Source organism: Rhea pennata, chromosome 10 (assembly GCF_028389875.1).
Source record: "Rhea pennata isolate bPtePen1 chromosome 10, bPtePen1.pri, whole genome shotgun sequence".
NCBI lineage: Eukaryota > Metazoa > Chordata > Aves > Rheiformes > Rheidae > Rhea > Rhea pennata.
The window spans coordinates 8,322,241-8,348,789 of record NC_084672.1 but is presented as its reverse complement, the minus strand read 5'-3'; the positions used below and the strand labels follow the sequence as shown (position 1 = coordinate 8,348,789).

Here is a 26,549-nt window from a genome sequence, read left to right as displayed (position 1 = left end):
AAGTCAGTGAAAGGAAAGGATGAGAGAGCTCATACTTCAAGAGAAATGCCTCTGGGGGAGAAAACTGAAAGCTACAGGAAACCAAAGATTTAGAAACATGACTGCAATCTAAATCCCAACTTTCTCTTTCTGGCCTCCCTCTCACGCTGCATGTAGGATGTTAACTTGAAGCCCAAAGCCAACTGAACCAGCCCTAGGTAGCACCAGGTAGGTGGGGCAGAGTCACAGGTGGGGCACAAGTGACTAGAAACATATAGATACATGCGCATGTGGGTATGACAGTGAGGTTAGAGGGGGTTAGTGAAAGGTGAGTAAAGCAGGTAGACACGGGCATGATAAAGAAAGAGTAGGATAGCACGTGTGCTGATGAGTGATGGGTGTCAGTCTTTAATTTATTTTAACAGACAAGTCAAGAGTACTCTCCATCTCACAAGTTTATGTCAACAGATGGTAGTTTTGAGGATAGTGTGAATTCTGCGGGTATGTAAGAAAAGTTCTTCACTAATCTCCTCTTTCTTCTCTTGTGTTCAGTGAAGGAAAAAGTTCTTATCCCCACTGCTAAGGCAGGATCAAATACACGCTTGCAGCCAGGGGGCCAAGCAGTCTGCACAAGACTAGATGGAGAGAACCACACGTTCACCTGGATTCTGTGTGCTGGGATCTTTGCTCCCCAGGGTGCTTTGGTGAATGAAGAAAGGAAGGAAGGAAGGAGAGGAGAGGAGAAATGAAAGAGGAAAGGAACAGAAGCTTATCTCTGCTTTGATTTCCTCTGGCAATAAATCAGGCAGGACTCCAGTGAGCTAAGCTGAATTTGAGCAGCAGAAAATCACAGTGAAGAAGATCAGAATAGGGCTCAGTGTGTCACAAAGTGAAAAACTTCTCCTCAGGAAATGCCATGTAATTGTTTCAATTTCTTTAAGAGAACAGACAATGAAAAAAAGGGAAAAAATTCACAGGGACAAAGTCTCAAAAAAAAAAGAAAACCAAAGACAGAAGAATTATTTATGAAACACTGACTAATTTACATAAGAGGAAGAAAAAAGAGAGTGCATTTATTTTGTAGACAGAAGTTGAAATTTTGCACGTGTTTTTCAAGGCAGTTTTGTGTGCAGCAAGTGTCCACCACGAAGTGTCCATAATGACTTCAGGAGCCCAGAAAAACAGAGCGCAGAAGCGGCTGGATTTGGAATAAACCTGGGAACCCACCAAGACATGTGTTTAGGGAGCAAGACAATCAGGAGACATCATCATTGAGCAGAAGATTCCTAATTTGGGGAAAAAAATAACTGAGTGGTTGTTTTAAAATGGGGTACACTCCTGCAGGCAGTAAGATCCAGAAAACAGCTTGCATAAGTAGAAATCCTATTTCTAATATACATACGAAACTATTAGTCTATTTTACTTAAAAAACTCCCAAGAAAAGATGCAACTCAAAAACACTAATGCAGAACAACAGGGACTAAACAAGGTGGTCAGGACTTCTAAAAATATCTAGAGATTTTTGATAACAAGCAACAGCAGGATTACTGGAGTGTGGGCACTTTCCATAAACAAAACTCTTGGATTGTTGCACTTTTAAGTAGTTAAGAAAAAACAGTTTTAAGCTCTTCTTGCTCCCAAATCTTTAGGTCTCACTGAGTAAAAAGGATCAGTCTAACGTTGCACAACATCAGAGAAAAATAGGCACCATATTCTCCCCAGATTGGTATTAAGGAAAAAAAAATTTCTAGCTTGGAATAGAACATTTTTTTGCTCCCTAAATTCCATTTTTGCTAAATTTCCCAGGTGGTTTGTTACCAATCTCTTGTTCCTCATGTCCTTACCGAGCCAGCTATGCTTTTGCTCTGTATGTAGACACAAAGAAGAAAATATTCCAGAGGTGCTAGTTGCTGAAAATATTTAGGAGTTTGGCAACATGTGTTAGCATACTAGTCACATAGGATTTACTCTGTGAGGTCAAACTATTTCACTTAACTTTCAACAGTGACAAAACTGATGAAGAAATACTGTGCCTGAAAACTTCTCTGCCTTTCAGGTTTAACAACTGGCAGAATAAAGCTATTGCCTCTTCTTGCAAACTTGGCTTCTCTAGTATCCTTAGACCATCAGGGCTACACCAGCTCTGTACCAAAGCTTGCTATTTCCGACAAGGTGCCAAGGCAGCTGTGCAATGCTGCACAGGAGAATGACTGATTTCCTGATCCCTCTAGGTGTTTAACCAAGCTGCACCTCTGGGCCATTGAAGGTTTACTCACAGCTAGCTATGCTAGGAAGAATTCGGTGACCTTCAGGATATTAATAGATACAAAGTCTCTTTGTTCTTGGGGAGCGAGCAGGGGACTCGTCACCATTTATGAACCGCAATTATTCTCCCACTCAGCAGAAAAGACTTCGTGGCCCAGAGCCTACGACAATTACCAGGGCAAGAGTGGTGTCATTTCTAACTGGGCCAGACAGGAGCGAGTGTCCTGGTGTGCTGCTGTCTCACTCTCTGTGTCTCGGCGTCTCTGTGCGATGCTCAGCCTGCTGAGCGCTTCCCATCCGTGGCGTGGGGTTGCCAAGCAACATTTGTAGTGTCCCTCAGTGGGCAGCCGGGTACTGCTCTGCGACAGCCGAGACTTTGAAGATAAGTGTTGTGAAGAATGGAATAACTTTCCCTCTCTCTTTTTCTCTCCTCTCTTCCTACTTGATGAGGTGAAAAATGAATCATTCTGAATATGACAGATCAAATCCTGCATTCAGTTGCTTTGGGGTAAATCTCATTGAAAATTGTCTTTGGGAAATAAATTCACTGCTAGATGCCAAGGACTGGATATGCATATTCGGCACACACATCCATAATCCAGCCAACACACCACGCACATTACAGGAATCAGCCAGAACTGGTCAAATCATAGATAAAATTATTGGCAAATAATTTATTCAACCATAGTCATGAAAGAATAAATGTTATCCACTATTCTCTCAAATATGACTCAACCAATTCCGGGAAATAACATAGCTAAAGCTTCTTGCTCTGAGCTGCAAACCCTAAGATTTAAATTCTTATTTAATTCTACAGCTCCTTCCCTCTTGTTATTATGTTCAGCAGTGCTGCTCGTGTGCCAATGATACAAGGTTATAAGGCTTACACAGTTCAGAATGTTCTCTTCGCATCAGTAAAGCTAAGAAATACAAAGCAGCTCTTACAACCGAGAGTAGGCAGGCCATCTGGTGCAGTGGCTGCAGTGTGCACTCTCTGTACACCAGGCTCTTGGCATCTACCTACGCGCCAGCCACCAGGGAGAGTGTGTGTTGTGATCGTGGGCTCCTTTCAGATGCTCTGACACCCCAAATCACCAGTACTGACTGTGTTTGGCTCTGGAGGAGCAGGATGAGGTTACAGGTCCAGGTGGGAGAGCTCTGAAACAGAACCTTTGCATGGGAGAGGCTGGAGATGACACTGGCATGTGTTGAGGTGTGTTGGCATAAACAGAGGTATGTGAGGGAGTTAAATAGATGAAAAGGTAAGTGTATTCTCTATGGTATAATCTCAAGAGTTTAAGTAAAATAATGTCCTACAGGTATGACTTCAGATACCATTTTGGGGTGGGATTAAAGCTAGCTTTCTAGTCTAAGCTGCTTTTCTAGCTTCCCTCAATAGTTAATGGAGGAAGAGAAGTAGCTTACCAAGAATTCTTTCCATGAATTTTAGGTACTTTTCCTTCAGAGGGGATGCAGACCCTCTCTATACTGACTTGCTCTATACAGAATAATTTAGACTAGATTCTTAAATTTCAGAAGGCTACACTTTGTGGAGACTCAAACCCCAGCCTTTATGATTTATTTTTCAACCAATGTACATCTATCTTAACAGTGGTTTCATATATGCTATATTTCCCTAGTTCCTTACAAAAATGTCATGTCAGAAGGTATTTTAAGCCTTCCTAAAGTAAAAACATACATTACTTCTGCCTTATCCTCTAAGTCACATAGCCAGTAAAGGAAGGAAATTAAATCACCGTGACAAATCCATGTCGACTCTTTTTTGCCACTCTCTTATCCTATAGCTGTTAATGAATTGATTGTTTCATAATTCGTTGAGGTTTCTCTCCAGGCATTTGGCTTAGGTGGCTGATCTAAAGTTTCCTGGGTCCTCTTTCTCCCCCTCTTCACAAACAAATACTCTATTTGCCATTCTCTAGTCTGCAGAATCTTCTCAGTATGAAAAAAGCTCTTGAAGTCCATTGCTAACTGTTCAAAGATTGCTTTGGCTGCCGTATCTGAAGGGGAAGTCCCTCAGGCCCAATACTTACTCAGTGTAAGTATTATTTAATTTGCACCCCTTTGTTCTGGCCTAGTTCCATCCCTGTTTCAGGATGCCTTCTGTTACGTATCTAGGAGTAACTGCTCTGGAGATAAGTGAATTTAAAAAGGCAATGACCATTCCAACCCTCTGCATGACCTCTTATGTGTTTTACTTTTGTGGTTCATAACACATACTTTCAGACTATTTTTTTCCAGTCTATTTTCAGTGGTGTCCAGCGACAGGACAATAGGCAATGGGCACAAATTGAAACACAGGAAGTTCCATCAGAATATGAGGAGAAACTTCTTTCCTGTGAGGGTGACAGAGCACTGGAACAGGTCATCCAGAGAGGTTGTGGAATCTCCTTCCTTGGAGATATTCAATATCTGCCTGGAGGCGATCCTGTGCAATGTGCTCTAGGTGACCCTGCTTGAGCAAGGGGGTTGGAACCAGATAATCTCCAGAGGTCCCTTCCAATGTCAACCATTTGGGGATTCTCTGATTAATTCCTTCGTAGGAATAAATTCCATTTATAGGATTTCTTTCTCTTGCGTTGTATGTTCGCAGGCACATATAACTCATTTTGGGCCAAGATTTTTCTGATTTTATCCACACATGCTTTGGCCTCATTCTGCTCTATTCCTCATCATATTTTTTTGCTTCAACTTTTTATGCAAATCTTTCCTCATTTTTAAGGCATTAATGAGTTTCTCACATATTTTTAGTGGTATTACATTTCCTCCATTCTTCTCCTTGCCTTAGGACATCTTGTAGCTCTGCTCTAGTCTCTAACAGTCAGTGCTTGTTGGCCTGATTCTTCTTTCCTTGACCCAACCTATAAATTCCCAAATGCTTCACAGTCAATTAATCCTTATTCTACTGTTTTTACTTTTTCTTTGCCATATGTCTGGGAAACTGATTAACTTATAGCTTGGTATACGTACTAAGGTTTATAAATTTTTCCTGTTTAGCCCTTATACTCCTGGCAGCTCCATTATTCTCCCAAGTCTCTCTTCTTCACCACTATTAAATTTCCCATTTTCTCAGCTTTCTGTCCAGCACACTGCCTCATTCTTGGAAGACCATCCTGTTGTAAAAGAATCTAAAGTCTTTCTGACTGCCCTGTGAGCTAATCTCAAAGATTTGCCTGCCCCATCTGTGACACCTTCTGCACAGACCAAAGGAAAAAAAATGCCTCGGAAAGCAGTTAATGGTAAGACAGTATTTTTCTGTTTCAGTGATGGCAGATACTTGGTGGAAGCTCCTTGGGATAAGGATGGCATTTGAAAGACCATGCTCAGAAGTAACATCAGGAAGTAATTCCTTCCCATCTGCCTTCTCAGAGGATTTCAGATTGTGTCATGAATTCTGATGGTTTAAGCCTCATTGTGACCCCTTTCACCACTAACCAATATTAATAACTCCATTTGATAGATGAGGAAACAGGCATAGAAAGGCTAAATAACTTTTCATGGAATTTTTTTGGCAATGCCAGGAACTATTGCAGAGCTGTACTTGAACTCCCAGGGCATACACTGTAAACCATTCATGCAGACTTCAGTCAGGCATTTAGAAGCAAGGAGGCGAGAAAGAGGGTTATGACTACAATTACATCAGCTGGTGAGGACTCAGCAGGACACAGCCCTTGGTGCTCAGAGCTCAGTCAGCCAAAGATAGTAGTCATTTACTGGGACTGGAGTTATTGCCAGGGCATCCAATGTATGTTTGTTTTTAGTGGTAGATTTGTCTTCCTCTCTTGCTGGTCTCTGCATGGGCCAGAAGCGGCTTAATCAGAGGCTAACAAAGCTAACGACGCCAGTAGCTGCCTCGCTATCTTGCTAGAGGTCTTCACAGAGCAGGACACTCTTTCTGCCTCCTCCTTCCTCTTTTACTCCTTCCTGATCACCTACTCATTTCTCTCCCTTCCACTTTTTAAAAGTGCAATAGAAGTAGCAGAGCAAAGGAAAAACAAGGAAAATAGCCACAAACTGCTGCATCGACAATAATATACCATGGATCTTCCACAACCTGTCTAAGAATGTGAGTCTCTAGAGAGGAAACCTAAGGCCAGCAATGATACAGGCTTAACCATCATGAAAAGCAATATAAAGTCCAGCACTGAACACACAATACGGTGCTGAGGACACAGACTTGGTTGTCATTTATGGAGTGGGGAATACAGTGGCAGATTTATTCCACAGTAGAGAGGGTTGTTTCTTGGTAGCGTTAATACTGACTTGCTATCTGGAGATGGAAGAACAAATACCAATGGGAACAACTCTCCCATTTCTCTGCCTGTCTCCTCCAAGTGCCCCCTACTCCTATTCCTTTCTGTTCTCTTCATGCTTTTCTCTACACTGTCTTCTCTTTCCTGTCTTCTGATTTGCTTACCCCCTCCCTTTAATTTAGCCTTCTCTTTCATCTTTTCCTGCTACAACTACCTGGACTGAGTTTCTAGTTCTCCAAGCTTTCACATGTTATCTTCAGATGGAGACTTGCTTCTCAGCTCAGCTGGGTCCCCTGCCTGGATAACCATGCAACAGCTATCAAACATAGGATTAGCCTGCTCTCCCTGAAATCAGTGTGAAAATTTCCACTGCACTCACTGGTGTGAAGACCAGGCCATAGGATAGGCTAGGCTGATTAACAACTAGCTAGGAGAGACTTTTTAAATTATCCATCAGCGTTAGAAGACACCAGCCTAACAAACCATCACCATTACTGCACATCACTAAAGTGGAGTGTAGCGATGACAACAATCATGCTCGTTCACAAGGAGTATTTCTCAACCGGCGGTAGCTGAGATCAGTATAGTACAAACACTTAGCACTTAGATCATTTTACAACCCCGTTTCTTCCCGTCTCCCTAGAACACACATCTACTGCCACTTGCACCCTACTGTTTCTGCTGCGAGGAACTGAAAGCCTGTTCCCATGTCACATAAGAGCTGAGGCCGGGAGCTGAGGCTACATGACTCGGCCAAGTGCACACAGGGAATCTGCGGCCGAGTAGGAAACACAAGCTGAGTGCCTTGAACTGGCTGCCAAGCAGTCGCCCACTCATGCTTTCTGTCTCTAAGTGACAGACAAGGGTAATGATCTTGTTCAAGGAAAGAGAAAACAGCTGAAATCTCTAACACCTGCCTCCACACTCTTCGGAGTGTGCTGCAGGAGGGAGAAAGGAGGAGAGGAGAGGGTCTGCAGACTTCCTCTCCCTAAACTACTCCCCATTTGCTCCAAAACCAACCCAGTGCAAGGTTGTTTATTATTATAACGGTTATTTTCCAGAATGCTGTAAAACCACGGGATAGAGCAGCCTGACAGCCTCGTAACAAACAGCAGATAGAACTAATTAGATTTTGTCCTTCCTTTAGTTTGCTGACTTGATTCTTTTTATTTTTATTGTTTAATTATTTATTTTTAGCCCAAAGGTTTACACACACATGTATTTCACCAGGCACTGGCAAGGCATCCATAGGATCGCCTTCGATGGGAAACGGCTATTGTGGCCCAGCAGCCCTGGTAAGCTGGCAAGAGGTGGAGGAGACAGAGGGTGCAGTGTGAGCACTGCTCAGCACCACATCTTCTACTCTTGTCATGTAAACCATGGAGGAGGGGAGGAAGGAGAGTGGAGCTATTCACAGTCGCTAAGAGAGTCAGTGAGACAAAAGGCATCAGTAAAAAAAGTTAATGTGCCTGGCAGGAAACCAGAATTGCTTTAGCAGTGAGGACTATCCAAGTGCCTCTAGGACACCCTCTCTACTAGCCATTACAGAAATATTTGGCTTGCATCTAAACCTAACAGCCTTCCTGACTCTTGAGGAATGACAACAGTGGGGAACAGGGACACCTCCCTCTCCTCTCTCCTTTTCTCCATCAGCTGTTTCCAAATTTGGGGGGATTAGTTAGTGAAAGAAAGAAAAGGCACTGGCCTCCCTACTCAGTACTTAGCAGGCTGAAGTGAGGTGATGTGTCTCAGAGCAGCGGACAAGGGCTCCATTCACTGGGGAAATACCAAACCAGAATTACAAGTGTGCAAGAATAAACAAGGCTGGAGTTAATCTAAAGTTGTTTTACACTCTGTTTTATTAAAGTCAATGCACTTCCGTTCTTCTGTGCAGAGCCTAGTTCTGCTTAATTACCATGACTCAGGGAGAATTTTAATAACAGGGAGAGAGCAGGGCGCAATGAGGCCCTCGCCTGACCTCTAGAGGCCTGTCAAAAGAAGAGGAGCATCTGCTTCCTGTACAAGCTCTTAGAAGAAATGAAGAAGCCGACAAAACTGCCTCTGCTCTAGGTTTCTATGTGCCATTCCCTGCTGGTTGATCACCCAAACCTCTCACTGCACTTTCTCATCTCCCACCTTAACAGTAACAGGCTGCTTACCTTGGAGTGGTGGCTTCGCCTTGCTGTCACCTCCAACAACTTCCTCACTGCTTGCTGACAATTTTGTTTGGCAGAAACCAGAGAAGGTGCCAGGGAGAAGCCTTGACCAGTCTTTCCATATTGCACAGCAGCATTTGTGCAGGAGTAGTTGCTATGCATGGACACTTTGGTCCCAGCTCGTCTGCTCTGCTCCAGTACTGGACGTTACACCAAGTGCCTTTGCCAGCTCTCTCTCTCTACCTCCTGCACCTCGTAACACAGGGATCTGAGCAGCAGTGGCTACTGCCCCTAAACATTTGGCTCCACACCTGCATGGAGTCTACATTTCCTACATTTACTAGGGCAACTCTCTTGCAGTCTGTAGATTCAATAAATGACAACTAGGGCAGAATTTGTCCATCGAACTGAATTCTCCATAGTATAAGATCTTTGAAACGAAACAGCCAAAAGGCTGAGACTGGCCCGTAGTACTTACACTCAAATTAAAGGTGTCTCATTAAGAAAAAAGCTGGTTTAAGATTTATTTTCCTTTCTGATAGGAAGATGTACGTCAGCAAGTCTTGGTGGGCATCATTCTGCTATTGCTCTGGCACGGCATTGGTATTTGATGTAGAGAAGAGGAAGAGCGCAGGGCTCTGTATGTACATGCATATCTACACTTACATACATGTTCAGTAATAATTTCTGCATTGCATCCTGGGGCTGTGCTGAATCCAGAAGATCTTACAGCATGGCCTGTGCATGCTGCAGAAGGGTCTACCAGAGTGAGTGTGTTTTGTCATGCATACAAATGCTGGATTTTGAAGTTAACTATGCACATATATCGTTTTTTATTAATAACCTTTCAAGCAATGTTATACAAACTATCATAATGGGAACACCTGTTTTACTTCTTTTGTGTCCATTCTGTGAGCCATTCTTCTATGAAAATTCAGTATTATGTGCAACAAGCTTCACACCAAAGCCAGCAGAACAAGACATCTGTACAGAGAACACACACCATACCTAATGAATTAGCTCAGTCTAAGAAGCTCAGTTTATAAGGTCCCAAGCTGCCTGTCTTTTGAGCAGCATTATAAAGTGAGAACTAGAGACATAGAGAGCTGTTGTGTGCTGGCTAAGACTTTAAAACACCTGGATACTGAAACCTCAGCAGACAGGAAGAAACTGTTCCTCCAAAGAGCAAGCTCCTCTTGGGAAACTAGTCTGGGAGAAAGGTGTTTGGCCATGTGTCAGGAATTCTCTCCATAGACAGCATACGGATCACAGGATGACATGGTACTTTTAGCCACATATTTAAGTAATGATGATAATCACTGACAATGAAGGCTGTATAGGCTGCAACTCTGTCACACACTGTATATCCCTCCTCCTCCTTGGATCTTGTAAAGAAAGCAGTAACACTGTTGTGAGACTTCCGTAATGTTGTTAACTCCATTTGGGTTTAAGGTAATTCCCCACTTGCAGTAGCAGAGTCTAGGACACACAAGAAGTTCAGGCAACACGAGAAGTGAGACCCGGTTATGTGGTCTTCATGCTTCTGGGACCTCCGGCACATACTTGGGCTCTCCATCAGTGTTGAAGTTCAAAAAGCCACATTTCCACTGCTTTGGTCATCTGTGCAAAATTGAAGGCATATGAAAGCGTGGTGAATTCTAATGCTGGTAGAGTTTGGATTCCAAAGACACTGCTATGTTACCTGTTCTCTGTAACAGATGAATTTATAGAATCAGGATCTGTGTTTGCAGGTGATTTTAGGAGAAAGCTATTTTTTTTTCCATTTGGGAATCAAAAGAAAAGGTATTCTGGCAGTCACTGGTAGAAAGTGTTCTACACATACCCTACTAGTAATCTCTTCTACTACATTACTATCTGGCATAAATGGGGTCCTGTAACCAGGTCTAGTTTTCTTCAGTGGTATCATAATAAAACTAACAAAGAATTATCTGTCACTGGTGCGATACTTGGGCTAAATTCACTCTTCAATATTGTCACCATCACTAATCCATTGCTGTAATACTGGAGGACTTCTACCTACCTCAAGAGAAGACATTTTCTCCTGGAAATGCCCCAAACCCCTCTCACTCCCAATTCAAGCTTTAAATATTAGCTCTAGTTCACAAGGATGAACTGCTGTATTTGTACTCTCTAAGTACATCCTGCTGGAAGGGTATCTCTTTGAGAAAGCATCACTTCACAGGCTCTGTGATGCAGATTTTGGACTTGGGCCCAATCAGTTCAAGCATGAAGAGATTCAACTAAGATTATGCTGGACTAGTTCATTTCAGTGCAGCTAAGAGGTGAATTTAGCCCAACTTTCCAGAGGTATGTGTAAATACGGTATTTTACATGACAACAGAGGATCCTGAGAATAAAATGAGGTGGGGCCAGGTCCCTAAAATGCCAGGAAAAAAACTTCAGCAGCTCTCTGTGGAGCCACTTTCCAGAGAAAACTCAAAGTCTCTTAGAAGGAAGTGGATTGACATCTTGACACACGAGATAAGTTGCTGGACCAGATCTCCATCTGGTGGCCAGTAGTATTTTCTGATTGTAGTCAACCTAGTACTGATGTTCTGCAGGTAAGGAACTGCTCTGCATTGTCCCTGGTGCATTCCTTAACAGGGCATGGTGGATTTCTCAGATTGTTTTTGAGGTATGCCCAGCTCAGAAGTGTGCACAGCATGATCCAAAGTCTGTTGAAGATACTTGTCAAAATTCTGATCAGATAGTAATCAGACGTGTTCTACAGCTCAAGAGAAATGAATGGTAGCAGAGAGCTCTGATCAAAGGCCTCAGAAACTACCACTCTTCCAGGATTTGTGGACAAAGGCTGAAGCCCACAGTAAAAGCTCCAGTTGGGATGAAGTTCAACGTCTCTTCTTTCTTGGCCACTCAGAAGACCACTCCTCAGGACAATCTACATGAAGCCATACACTAATAAACTACAGGCAGCCACTGAACTGGGGATTGTGTTTAGGAATGGCCAATGTCCTCACATGGTATCATCTGGGTCAGCAGCTGCTCTCTCCACCTTATATATAAAGGATGAGGAGTCCTCCTCTTTCTATACATGTATATAAATTACACAAACATATAGTCAATTTTCCATGCAGAACTGGAGCAACACATCTGGGGAGGATGCTGGAGCTGGCAAACAGACAAGCATGAACACTAATACATTTGCTTATTGCTCGGTGAATAAAAGCCCTTTTTATGCAGGGCTGCTCTCAAACCCACTGTACATTCCAAGTGGTGCTGAACGCAGAGGTAGAGCTGTATTGCTGGCAGCTGGCTGGCTGGAAATGCAGAGCCCTCTGAGAACCTTGGAGCTGCATGTTGATCCTGTGGTTGCCCCCTCATCTTCTGCCTCCCCTTCCACCTGTGACAAGTACTCCTGGATCTCTTTATCTAGCTCTGAGAAATCCCCTTCACCATCAGAGCAGCTGTCAGTATTATAATCTATTTCTTCCACACAAGGAGGTTCATCATCAGTCTCCAGGCTGCTGTTGCTGCTGCTTCTGCAGAAAAATCACAAGAGAGAGTGGACGTCATCAAAGGAGGCTGCTGGTGTTTAGTGGGAAGAGTGAGGAAGAGGGAAATGCATTTTCTAGGTTCAGTCCTGGCTCTCCTAATCAGGCATGAGATAACACTAAGCAATATCCTACATGTCTTTGTGTCCGTTTTGCCATCAGTAAAATGAAAAAGAATGTTACTTACCTATTTCATAGGAGAAACATTTATTACTATTATTGCTATTGCTTATGCAGAAGTGCAGTGCTTTATACAAAGAAAACACCCATTCCTGTCTTGAGGCACTTACAAGGTTAAAGAAGCTGAAATACAGCAGAGGGGAAGTGGAGGTACTCAGTTACCAGAGGGTTCCTGGCTTAATCATCCCCACCTCACTGAGGTTCCACGTTTAGTGTAGGACCTAATTAAACCAGGTAGTTGAAGTGCTTTACATCTTTGCCTCCTGTTCTGTGCAAGCTCAGAACCCCACTAAGAAGAGGCAGCATAAATAGAAAACAGAGGCTCCAGGGACTTTGAGCCCAGTGACTCCAAGGAGGGCAGAAGTACTCGTACTGCTTATGTTTTAGAAGGAACATGAATAATCTTTGGCCACACAACTACACAAAGGAGGATTAAATTCAGAGGGAAGTCTGAATGACTCTGGAGAGACTTTAGAGCGATGTCACAGCTCCTTTGGCTGGCTCTCAGAAAGGCAGGTTACACCATCTTAGCATCCTGCCATCTACTTACAGGAATGGTCATAGTCTTTCTTCACACATTTATTTTCAATAAATTTTGTATTAAGTTAGCCTAATGTAATATTTATGACAGAACTGTAACTACTAGACCATATGGCTCTGGGGGATAAGGCCTTCCTCCTATCTAGCTGTCTAGTTCCAATTTGGTCCTTGGCCTAGGAGGGCAGCTAGGTGTTTTTTTGAGGCCAGAAAGAAGTCTCTGGTTTCAGTGTTGCCTAGGTCAGAATCTGGATGAATCAGGGAGACAGATACTGTTTTTCACCTCCAGGTCAACAGTTTCAATCAGACTCAAAGCAGGAGAATGTATTGCTTTGGGGGACTGGGAAAGGAATAATAATCTTCCGCCACTGGGCCAGAGTTTCTAATTTGTCCCAAGTTGGGAAGAATGAATGGCTTGGCAGATGGAGTATACGCAGCTTTAATGTGTGGTCTGCTCATTTACATGTCAGTAACCGCAATAATCTTCCAGCTTTCAGCTGTTTCGCAGCAGTGCCAGCATCTCAGGTTTCAGAACATACCAAAGGTGTAAAGTATTGCTCTTGGATGTATCGATCTCTTTTCTCTCTTCTCTGTACTCCCAAAAAAGTGTAATATTTTCCTAGCACTGAGTACCAGATCTTAACTGTATACAGGCTATTCTGCAAACAGAAACAAGCAGTATCAACCCACTCCTTCTCTGGCTGATCTTTGGCTTAGTTTACTTCAAAAGCAGGATATAAAGTATCCTCTGAAAGCTTAATAGAGCTGTACAGCTTAAAAATAAACAAATGAATAATTATGCACTTTTACAGTTTCTGGCTGCACTTCAGTCTGCCCAGAAATCTAGGTCAGGAGGAACTCAAACTGAAATCGAGTACATGACATGAACCAAACCAAATCAAACCAGGACAATCCTCCCAGCACAAACATTAACAAGCAGTGGTCTCTGCTGAGTCTGACTAATTACTGTATTTGATTATTATTCTTTTTTTTACATATGCATTTACATATGCATGGTATATCCATAATGATACAAGTACCCCTTATAATGTTCAAAGCCAACTAAACTCAGGGGAACTAGACCTATTCATTTATAAGCTCTGCTGTTGCTGCATTGCAATCACAAAGAACCAAAATATATTTATTTTCAATATTGCATTTGCATGATTTGGGAGGAGTTGCTAATGCCATTGGTACAAAACATAGCTACCACCCAACTTGCTGATGCCTTACAGAAGGAAAAATGATTCAGTTTGTAATCTAGGAACCAAAGTCAGACATCTGCATTATCAAGATGAGAATCAATAAAAATCACTTATTACTACTTAAAGTTGGAAACCTCATAACAGTAGACCTTCTGACTTCGTTTGACCACTTAAATGATTTTAGGACTACATTTCCAATGAAAAGGGGAAAATGACTTCTAGGACAAAAGCACTTTAGTATGGAAGGAAAATCTGGAAGACAACAATGAGAGAAGGAAAACGAAAACCAAAAAACCCTACTATTTGCTTCTGTTGAAGACCGAAGGTACAAAGCAAGGGGAAAACACATATGAAGTCTTTAGGAAGCAAGAATATGTGCTTGAATCCTTCATAACGGACTTTATTAGCTTTCCTTCCCAAGAAGGCTGCTAACACACTGCCTAGAAACCCACATATACAGTATACGAAACACCAAGATCATGCAAATTCAATTCTTGCAGAGACAAATTGCAGAGAGAGGTTCCCCTATGTGGCGATGTGCCTAGACCATCTCTAGGTATCAGGAAAGAAGTCTTTTTACCTAGTTTGTTCTGCCCTTGGCTCTTTTGCTGTTACTGTGAATGAGCAAGCCAATTAACACTGAACTTAGTGGTGGTTTCTCTGATTTGGACTGATCCCCACTACTAACTGGATCGATGCCACCACCTCAAATCACATTATGAGCTACGAAACAGCAAATAGACAGTACCAACTTTCTTCTGCTGCCAAGTCAGGTTGTAATCACCCTGGAGACTTAAGAGTTGAAAGGCTCTTTATCACACTACCAAACTCTACAAAACAGCTACATCTCTCTACCATGTCGATTTTTCCATCCCAATAACATGCTTTCTGCTGTGGGAAGATTTAAAACATACAACAAAGCAATACAAATGTGCTAGCTCAAACTAGCAGGCTGGAGGTTCTTCTAAAAGAGAAGACATGGCCACATGCAGCATGCTGGGGAGCAGATTAGAAATCCCCTATGGATACTGCCAAAGTCATGGCCTGCTGCTTCTCCACACCATGCAGACCTGCTCCCTTAGGGGAGAAAGCAAATGGTAAAATAAGATGGTGAGCAGAAATGGCAGCATCTAGACTACTGTATGCAATTAAAATGGGTGCAGTTTTCTTTCTTTTCCAAAAAAAAGAGGTTTTTGTTAGGAGCAGGTTCTTTTTTTCTTTTTTTTTTTATCTGAGTTTTTAAAGCTGCAAAAAATCCCCCCCTAAATAATCAAAAAATTCAACAAGAGACATGAAACATTTACCAAAGAATAATGATGTTGTCTTACAGAAGGTAAACAAAGAGGAAAGCCAATGACATTACATCAAAGAACTCTAAGATAAATATAGTCTATGAATAGCACTGAACGTGAACACAGTACAGAAGAGGGGGAGGGAAGGCTGTTAATACATCTACAGCCACCAATCCCCCAGCTATCACAATAAAACAAGTAGGCATATTGGTTGGTCTACTAATTTAAAACCTACAGCCTCATAGCCCTCATCTATTGCAGTGGATGGGAGCCGCAACAGCAATTTGCAACTTTATGATGTGATAAATAGAATTTCTTTGTTTTGATTTTTAATTTGCATATTTATTGAGATACGACTTGATCTTAATTAGTTCTGCTTTTATATGTGGGTGTGTTTGCTTGCTTGCTTGATTGATTTTGGAAAGAAAGCAAGCTCTGGTATCCTGCAAAACAATTCTGCTTTTTACTGACTTAACAGGAGGAGAAGAAGGAAGCTCAGTGCTTCCTCACATGTCAGCATAGCTAGAGCTTTCTGGAATGAGTGGGAAACACTTCTTCCAAGGTACTCGCCTCCAACCTCTCACTCTAAATTGCCTTCTCATTATACCACAGCTAGGCACAAACCTTGGAAGTCATCTGACCTGCTGAATTGCACATAAGAAAATACAATTTATACTTCTGGTCGGTAAAATATAGCTGCTACATGCTGTACATGGGGATGACAGATGATCTCTCTTCCACACATACTTCTTTTTCACCTGTGCATACACTTCCAGGGCATGGAGAGAAACTACAGATTTCCTAAGTCATTTACGGGGCTGTTTCACTCACATTTTACTTGTCTGGCAGATGACTTGCTCTCCTTGTATTCTCCTGACTGGCTCAAAATAGAACGTGTTTTTTTCTGCTGGAAAGAACTGGCACTGGCAACTGTCCCTCTTAGGAAATCTCTGACTATTGTTCAGGGTTGCTGCCTGACCTTCATTTGACAGGCCTAGCAGTTGCAGTGTGATACTTAAAGAAAAGGAACTTTTTTTTCAGATCTGTCAGCTCACCTCTGCTGCAGTTTTGCCAGAGTAAAAGTAAGAAGTGAGTGGTTAAAGCTTCAGCCAAAGGGAAGAAAAGTCTGAGGACCACTGCTGGTCATGGATCTACCAGTGATTCCCTGGGAAGATGTATCAACAAACAAACACACCTTTATCCTCTCTCTGAGGTAAAAAATAGCATCCTAGTAACTGCATAATCCCTGTCTCTCGACATATTTTCCTCTTCCCCTAAACCTTCCCTCCATCATTAACTGCCCTAGTCTTTTGGAAGCTGCTCAGCCCAGGGATACAGCTGTGTGTAAAGAGCCGTGTGTGTCTATGCTACAGTTCAAAACCACAGTAATGCAGGAAATGGCTTTTTTGAAAATTTTCAAGATTTCAGACATTCCCCTGTGAAAAAAGAAAGCAAAAGAAAAAAATTTTTGTCCAACTCAAACAGTCCAGTTTCTCAGCAATTATGGCATTCACCTGAAATAAGGGAGAGTTTTTCTCAACTCAAGCAAGGATTTGAGTCCCCAGTGTGTCCCTGTGCCAGTTATCATATGTTTGGAGGGGGAATCTTCATATGTTTTATTAAAAGTATTTTCCTGGAACACTCCTTCCAAAATCTTGTAATAAATTTACAATGAATCTTAAGCAGCCACACTTGTGGTTATCCCAGAGTACAATTCTGCCTTTAATAGCTTAATAAAACATTTTAGGAGAGAAATGAAACACCTATGATGCCTTCAGACAACCACAGCAGCTCCTGCAAAAAACAACCTACAGCAACCAGATGCCAGTGAAGAATGTCTGCAGTCTGCCCTTTCGGTTTTGACTCGCTTGCTACAAGGTGTGCTGCACACCTTGTCACACTATCCCATTTCTCCTCTGCCGTTCAGGAGCTTTCCAAACAGCAGTCTGGCTTCTCCCCCCCCCCCCCCCCCCCCCCCCCCGCTCACGAAAAGCCAGACACAGTTTTAGTTCCTGTTTTGTCCGTAACCTTGCCAAGGCAGGGAATCAGCTACGCACTGACACGACATGGCTCCAGTTTAAAGACCTATCGGATTAGCCTCTTTTGTTGCTACACAGTAAACAAGAATGATGTGAACTTTGTAGGTTCCCATGAGATTTCCCTTTCCAAAGACTCCTTGTGAAGGACATTTACATCTTGTAACACCTCCCAAGAAAACACAAGCTAAGCCCTAGGCAATGCCAGGTGCCCTGGCTTTCAGCCCACCATGGCCCATCCTTTAATGAACCATACAAATGTAATTAAACGCTGCCTTGAATTTTGTTTGCTGTAGCTGAGAGATGTTTGGTCTCTTTCTGAGTCCAGTGGTTTTTCTTTTCGTTTTCTTTCCCTGCTGCAAATAGCCAAGAGAAAGGTGTAATTCATTGGTAGGACTTGTACTAATTAGTTTTTCAGGAGTTTCTAGGGTAATTGCAGCTTGTAATATTTATAATTGATTTGGCCAGATTAAAAATGGATGTTGAGTGCACCAGTTAGATCAGCAAGTAGCAAGAGGGGCTATATCATTTAGACAAGGGAAGACAACTTGTGAATAAAGGGAGAGCACAAAGAGCACAAAAAAGGCTGACTCTTGGCCAATGCTGTCCCCTAATGTTCATTCAGGCTTGCAACAATTTAGCCCCTGACAGCATTTTACCTGGGCCCAGCAGAAACCCTGTATTAGTTTTCTAATTCTCCATACTGGAGGGAAGATGGTTAATAACTGCTCTAAGAAGAGAAAGATGGGTACACACCTCTCATTGCACATGGTCTGTGAAACTGGAAAGACTTGCATGAATATGAGCAATTGCACTTAAATGAATTACATCACGTCACTGGTTAAGCTATGATCTTGCTGTGAAAGAGGAGTCTGGGGAGGGGACACCTAGGTGTTCTTCTCCCATTTGACGGGCACTGCCTTGACACTGCACGGCCTTTCTGGGTTCCAGATCTCTCAGTCCAAATCCCAGCGTGTTTCTAACACCGACCAATGACATTCACATGAACTGGACCTTACACCTGGAGGACGGAAAAGCTGGTGAGAAGCCAAAAGCTGTGGCTTCAGTCTTAGAAATAATCATTAATATTTTCCTCATGGAGAAACCACCTATATATCAGTGTAGTGCTAACACTGCATCTTTAGTATTACAGTTGTAAGCTTGTAAGCATTAATAAAAGCAACTGACTTGAACACATGCAAGTCAGCCATGAAATAGAGCTATGACAGTTGGTGCAGATCCCAAAGATAACTAGTTTTCTTTCTCTCATCCTTCACCAGTTCCTAGTTTTCATCTTTTTTTTTTTTTTTTTTAATACATTTACAAACACACGAAAGCATCAAAATATCATGGAATCTTTTCTGTTCTTTAGGAGAGATTTGCGGACTTACATATTCACTTTGTTTTGTGATGACACCCACCTCCACACAGTGCAGCAGCTGGCTTGGACAAAACACTAAAGTAGTGTTCCACAAAACACTATAAATCTGCTGCTATAAATGAATATTGCAACTGCCCCCGCATCGGCACTGAGAAAATAAATCAGGGTACAAAATGCAGTTTCCATTTGCCTACAGTAGGAAGTTAGTATGAGCCTAAAGGTAGGCTTAGAGCTTGGCAAACTCTGGCTATATCTCCACAGACATATTATGGAACCTGCTAAAATTCAATATCACCAAACAGCTTCAGCCACCTCACATAGGTGGTGGAACAGTTTTATTCACTTAAAATTGGCATCCAGCACTGGCTTCTGTGTGAACTCCTTATCAACATGAAACACCCTTGAAGAAAACATGAGTCCTGACTGCTCATATCTACACATCACTACGTTCTTGAGCTTTGGGGCAGATTCCTGGACATCAAAGCTTAAGCCCTGAAACTCAAGTTTTAAGCAAGTTGTAAACTCTTACAAGAAACACACAAGATATACTCATGCACTGTTCACAGACTGAACCTCAGTTTAGGCATGAAAGTATAGTCCTCCTCTTGTCTTTCAGATCCATATTGCACTAGAACTTGGTATTTAAGGGAACAATGTCACTTAGTGTCAGCTCTGGGCCAGCAAGCAGGCAGCCCAAACCACTTTTGCTGTTGAAATCAACTGGAGGTTCTTATCCAAACAGTACTTGTGAGATACCTCACCTCTATGTTCTGCTATCTTTGGCTAACTGTTGCAGTCAACACAATTGCTGAAATTTATAGTCAGTTCCAATAAAATAACTAAGAGTAAAGGGTTTTAAATCTGGCTTATTGTGATCTTGTAGTATTCATTAAGAATGGGAGGTGAATGCAGGAAATAAAGGCATAAAATATGTAGGAGAATATCCATCTAGAAGGCAGTACTGTCAGTGGTTTGGATTTCACTCCGAGAGTCAGAAAGAATGCATCAAACCTGAGAACATTTTGACTTAGCTTAAACTGTCTGCTTGACTTGCGAGCAGTCAAGTCCCCTTGTATTGGAAGATATTTATTAAGATTACTGGAACTCATTAGTACACTGAATAATGTGAGAGTTGCAGCAAATATGATTGGGAACCTGTTTGAAAGCCTTTCTCACAATGTCTCTACCCCAAGAAATTTCTTCTCAAAATGATAATTTCATGTTATTGATGATATTTAGCAGTCCAGCCACAGTGGTACAGGATGATTATCAGAATTCTTCTAATTGCTTTTGGGTGCTTCTAGTAATTGAGACATTGGCACAGTGAGAGGAAAAAACACGTGCAACAACTTTCACTTAGATGTTGCAAGTGTGTACTGCTGAGGTTAGAAAAGGGAAAGGTTCTCCTGTGTTCTCGTCTCCCTTGGTGCTGATCTATATCATTCCACTGACTTCATCCAAGTTTTGTAATTGGCTCTATATATTTCATTTCAAAAGTCCAAACTCCATATATAAATCCCTTAGTTCTCTCTGAGCAACTTAAAGGATTTGGGGTTTTTGAAAGTGAAATGTTTTAAGATGGCCAGGACATTTAGAGACTATGTTTGAGTTGCATACTTATTCTATGCTCAGGGTATTCTCTGGGCCAAATAACTGTGCATGCAAATATTTGCTTGCACACCAGATGACAGATGGACATCTAACTACCTGACTGCACTAATAACTACTGCAGATGACTAAATCGCAACCATTATGCCCATTAGAGAAGAAAGGCATCTTGGTTACGAGTTTTTTTTTTCTGTGAAAATATATTTTTAGATGATAACCATTTTGATGCCTCAGAGAGTCTATTCTCTATCTAATATGATACATATATGTATGTGTGTTTATATATGTAAATATATAGTCTATATACACAAAAAAAATAGACTATCATCCCTTATATGTCTTTTGTGATAGTCAGATAACAGACATACATATATGTGTATGCACATACACTCAGACACTCACGTACCTACATCCATACAACTACATAGTTTGCTCTGTATTCAGAGCACAGTTTTCATTATAAGACTCAAGAGGTCTCAGGAGATACTCCCCTAGCAAGCAGAGAGCTAACAATAGATGATCAGTGAACCTTAACACTACCACATTCAGGAGGAAGCAATCTCAGGCAAAGAGCTGCCTACTGGCCAGGGTGAATCAGTTCTTCGAGTCTAGACTTCAGGTGAGTGTTGACAAAGCAGTCAGTCACCTAAAGGAAGATTTTGAACATCTGAGTAGGACTCGAGACAGATTAGGAAGGTTAGCTGGCAAGTAGAAATGGTTGTCTAGAAAAGAAAGTGTTATCATCAGCTATTTGAGAGCTTAAATTAGAAGCTAAAACCAAAATTATATAGCAAAAGAAAAGATAACATTCCCACTAGGGGATTAAGCACATATTCCTATTCCACACAAACTTATCTCATTCTTGTGCCTTTTGCAGTAAAGAGTGACTGTTTCAGAAATGTTTCTCTATTGGTCTTTTTGCTTTCACACTCAGGTGTCTTCTAATGGGTAGACAGTGACCGTGACTAAAAGGACTGAACTCTGGTAAAATGGATGATAAAGGTACCAGAATGCACAGAGAAGGGAAAGGGTGTTGCATCATGTGGGGATTCCTGCTTTTAAAGAAAGTCTTTAGGAAAATCTCATCATAAGGGTCACAGAACAAAAAAGTTTATGGAGCCTTTTGTAAACAATGGGGAGCTAAAAATAATATAAATCCAGTTTGATGGCAAAGCACTGAAGCCTAAGAGACTCCAGCAGACAGACATCAGTCAATATAGCTGCATCTCCAAGATACTTCATATCTGCAAGGTCCTACGTTCTTGTTGGAACTAATCCAAATAGAATCACAGAATCATAGAATCAGTAAGGTTGGAAGGGACCTCCGGAGATCATCTAGTCCAACCTCCCCACTCAGCAGGGTCACCTAGAGCATGTCAGAGAGGGTTGCATCCAGGTGGGCCTTGAAGATCTCCAGAGAAGGAGACTCCACAACCTCTCTGGGCAACCTGTGCCAGGGCTCTGTCACTCTCACAGGGAAGAAATTCCCCCTCACGTTCAGGCGGAACTGCCTGTGCTTCAATTTCTGCCCATTGCCTCTTGTCCTGCCACATGGGACAACTGAAAAGAGTTTGTCCCCATCCCCTTCACACCCTCCCTTCAGGTACTTATACACATTGATAAGATCCCCCCTCAGTCTTCTCTTCCCCAGGCTGAAGAGGCCCAGCTCTCACAGCCGTTCCTCATAGGGCAGGTGCTCCAGCCCTCTGATCATCTTTGTAGCCCTGCGTTGGACTCTCTCCAGTAGCTCCATGTCTCTCTTGTCCTAGGGAGCTCAGAACTGGACACAGTACTCCAGATGAGGCCTCACCAGGGCTGAGTAGAGGGGCAGGATCACCTCCCTCGGTCTGCTGGCAACACTCTTCCTAATGCACCCCAGGAGACCATTGGCCTTCTTGGCCACAAAGGCACATTGATGGCTCATGGTCAACTTGTCATCCACCAGCACTCCCAGGTCCTTCTCTTCAGAGCTGCTCTCCAGCAGGTCAGCCCCCAGCTTGTACTGGTGCCTAGGGTTATTGCTCCCTAGGTGCAGGACCCTGCACTTGCCCTTGTTGAACCTCACGAGGTTCCTTTCCACCCAGCTCTCCAGCCTGTCCAGGTCTCCCTGAATGGCAGCACAGCCCTCTGGAGTATCAGCCACTCCTCCCAGCTTGGTATCATCAGCAAGTTTGCTGAGGAAGCACTCTGTCCCCTCATCCAGGTCACTGATGAAGAAGTTGAATAGGATGGGACCCTGTACTGAGCCCTGGGGGACTCCACTAGCCACAGGCCTCCAACTAGACTCCACACCACTGATGACAACCCTCTGAGCTCTGCCTTTCAGCCAGTTCTCAATCCACCTTACTGTCCACTCGTCTAACCCACACTTCCTGAGCTTATCTAGGAGGATGTTATGGGAGACAGTGTCAAAAGCCTTGCTGAAGTCAAGGTACAGAATGTCCACTGCTCTGCCCTCATCTACTCAGCCAGTCACTCCATCATAGAAGGCTATCAGATTGGTTAGGCAGGATTTCCCCTTGGTGAAGCCATGCTGGCTACTCCTGATCACCTTCTTCTCCTCCATATGCCTGGAGATGATATCCAGAATGAGCTGTTCCTTCACCTTTCCAGGGATGGAGGTGAGATTGACCGGCCTATAGTTGCCTGGGTCCTCCTTCTCACCCTTTTTGAAGACTGGAGTGACATTGGCTTTCTTCCAGTCCTCAGGCACCTCTCCAGTTCTCCCATGACTTTTCAAAGATGATGGAGAGAGGCCGGCAACAACATCTGCCAGCTCCCTCAGTACCCGTGGGTGCATCCCATCTGGGCCCCTGGATTTGTGAATGTCTACCCTGCCCAGAAGGTCTCTAATCCTTTCCTCCTCAACCAAAGGAAAGTCTTCCCTTCTCCAGACTTTCTCCCTCATGTCCAGGCTACAGGATTCATGAGGGCTGCCCTTAGCGGTAAAGACTGAAGCAAAGAAGACATTCAGTAATTCTGCCTTCTCTGTATCCCTTGTCACCAGGGCCCCCCACTTCCTCCGAAGTTATGCATCTCATTCTAGGTATGATCATTAGAACTGGTCTGAGAAACTTCTGTTAGAGTAAAAAGCTATGAGACTAACATGTTGCTTTTGTTCTCTCATCCTTTACTTATGAGAGAGTATGTGTATGTGTGGGTGTGGGTGTGTGTTTGTGCGGGTGTGTATTTGTGTGCACACCCATAAGAATAAAAGGCAGAAAAAGCAAGGTCTGAGAAACCCATCTTGCCTTTATGGCAAATTATAGTGGGGTTTATTGGCACAAACATCTGATAAGATGTGTGTGATCAGAGATAACTGATAATATATCCAGGTTAAAACTTCAGCCTCTACCCTGATCCTAAATCTTCCCTAGATGTAATTAGATATAAAACAAATCTGAATACTCACATTCAAAACATTCTGATCAGTTATGTTTTTACCACCATAGGGAACCAAATCCAAACACTTGCCTATCTTCACTTGTTATGCAGTTGATTGGCGTACGGTCTGGACTCCATCACAGATATCAAAAATTGTCAGATACGGCATATAAATGGCAACAGTTGCTACGTCCCTAATCTTGCCAGAGCCCTGTAGATGTTTCATGGAGGAGAGCAGATATTTCATTATGATCTCCCTGCCTCTTAAAATTTCTCTGTCTATCAGGAATCACAGTGATGAATGTTAGTAGCCTGGCACACAACAAAAACAACAGGCATGGAGGGTTAACACAAATGTGAGGCACCACCAACATCCTACTTCAGAATTCACACAGGGTTTAGGGGATTCTTCATGCCAGAAGGACCTACCAGCCAGGAACACACAACTCCCAGTAAACAGAGAAAAGAGGAAAAAAACAACTGTTTGCTGTGATCTAAGAAGATGGCACCACGTCGTAAAAGGAACATAGTAAAGCACAGATGAGAGTTGCCACCGCTATTTGTTGTACATTAGACCTCCTAATACTTTTCTCTGTTCTTGTTCTGTCTTTTTTAATAATGCTTCACCTGCACAACCCTGAGATGCTGTCTTCAAACAAATGCATTTGTAGTTTGTATCATCTATCAATTCCCAAAAGGAGATATTTTTCAAAATACCCGTTAACACTAGTATTTTCTGAATATTTTGTAAAAATCAAATTTCAAATATCTGTCAAAATGTTCTGTGCATTTTACCTGAAAATTGCAATTACATTATCTTACTTTTTTATGTGTACGTACGTGTGTGTGTGTGTACTTATATATGCACAAATTCCCACGAAACTGCTTTAAAGAATGCTAACACATTACAGAAGCAAGCATATTCTGAATCAATGCTGCAGCAACATAAGCTGACAAAACTATCCATTTAATCAAAATGGTACACGTACTTGGATGGATGGAGCTAATCAGAGCACAGCTTGCATAGCAGTGAAACAACCACTTCATGGAGAACCACCTTGAGCATTCAACATCACCTTTTGATTTACAACCACAAATGATAAATGGTCAGTTCCTGTGTGCAGTAAGTGGGTGAAAAGATGTGTCAGATTGTACACCAAGGGAAAATTTAATCATGACATTAAAACACTACACTTTGATTTGAGAGAGATGGATTCCACACCCTGTAGTGTCACAGTCAATTGAGCAAACTGGGTTTCTCTCTTTGCCTCTGTTCCCCAATAGCACGGAGGTACCAGGCTACATTACCCAGAGGCAGGATTATGGTACAGTGGCACAGACAGGGTGTTTCTGAAGCCCTCTGACATCTGCCTAGTCTGAATGAAGGTACAAAGCTATTTAGTTGCCTCTTCTACGTAAATGCTTTTCTCTCTACAGAAAGCAGTGAGAAAATACGTGCTTAATAACCTTGGTGGGTCTGGACCAAAACTTCCTCTCAGCAAACCAAGATTTCAGTAAAGAAAATAGCAAATCTCCAGATCCATTAGGGAAAGAAGTGTGTGTTCATGATTCTGCCAGACAGGAATGCAGAGCTTAGCCGGAGGAGTGATGAGGATGCAGGACTCCTGCTGACATCAGGAGGAGAGAGGCGCTCAGTAATACTAAGGATTAGCTGCCAGGTCATATTTCAGAGAGAAACACTGTAATTCTTGCAGTGATGAAAACAACTATAGGCATAAAAACGAAAGGGAGATTATTCAGATGGGAAAAAAAGTGCCACGTGCTGCCAGGTTTTTGGTACCCAGCCTGACCTCAGTGAGCCTGTCCAGCACATAACCTGGTCATCCAGCTAGAGGAAAGATGGCTGAAGACTTGTGCATTCTGTGTCCACTGGACACTAAAACCTTACTAGTCAGGAAATTCTGTATTTCTTGGCATTTGCCTTTCTATTTATGTTTTCCTAGCTCCTCATTTTCCTCTTTGCTTCAGGGAGCCATTTATTGCACCAAAATAAAGTGACATCTGCTCTTCTCATGGTGAGTTCTGCCTTCCAGGAACTGAAACATCAGAAAGAGACCAGATCATGAGTTATTCTGGCTCATGAATTGTCCCCCACAGCTTGGAAAACCCCCACAAAAGTCATATTTGCCAATACAAATAGCAGAAACCTAAGTAGAAGTCACATACACACTTTACAAGGGAAATAAATTTGGGAAGATTATATTCATGAATGCATACAGGGGTTCCTGACTGTTGTGCACTGTGATAGATACTACTTTTTCCCCTCTCCTCCATCAAATCATGATGACTTCATTTTCTCTGTGGACTTTATTGCTCCACTAGCTTTATATGGGTGCCCTCTGCAATAATATTTCTAGTGTCAGTAACATACAATCCCTTAAAAAAACACTGTGTGCTGCTGAAGAACCAAAGCTCTGTGTATAATGGAAAAAACTGCACTGTAGAGCAGAAGGAGCACTCAGCCTGCCAGCGACTTTACTCAGAATTTGCCAAGCCTATGCTGGACTTTCTCTTTTTCTTCACAGCCAACCTACAGATAAACTGTGTCAGATTTAATGGGGCATAATACAGGCAATTCAGTGTCAAGGAGAAAAAAACATCTCTGAGGCAAGATGGGTTATCAGCCTAGCTTAAAAAGCAGCCTCTCAAGAAACACTGCCAAGGTACTTTCAGAAATCTGTATTTTAGATGTTACCTTGAG

The 26,549-nt window shown here is 42.5% G+C and overlaps 1 protein-coding gene across 1 annotated transcript in view; it reads right to left on the bottom strand.

The window, feature by feature from the left end:
- Positions 1–9,480: 9,480 nt before the first annotated feature.
- The window catches only part of AGBL1 (AGBL carboxypeptidase 1), a 290,148-nt gene continuing 273,079 nt past the window's right edge, over positions 9,481–26,549 (bottom strand). The window contains exon 24 of the mRNA XM_062584021.1: positions 9,481–12,192. Within this exon, the coding sequence (XP_062440005.1) occupies positions 11,886–12,192 (307 nt within the window). The 3' untranslated portion in view covers positions 9,481–11,885. The remainder of the gene's footprint in view (positions 12,193–26,549) is intronic.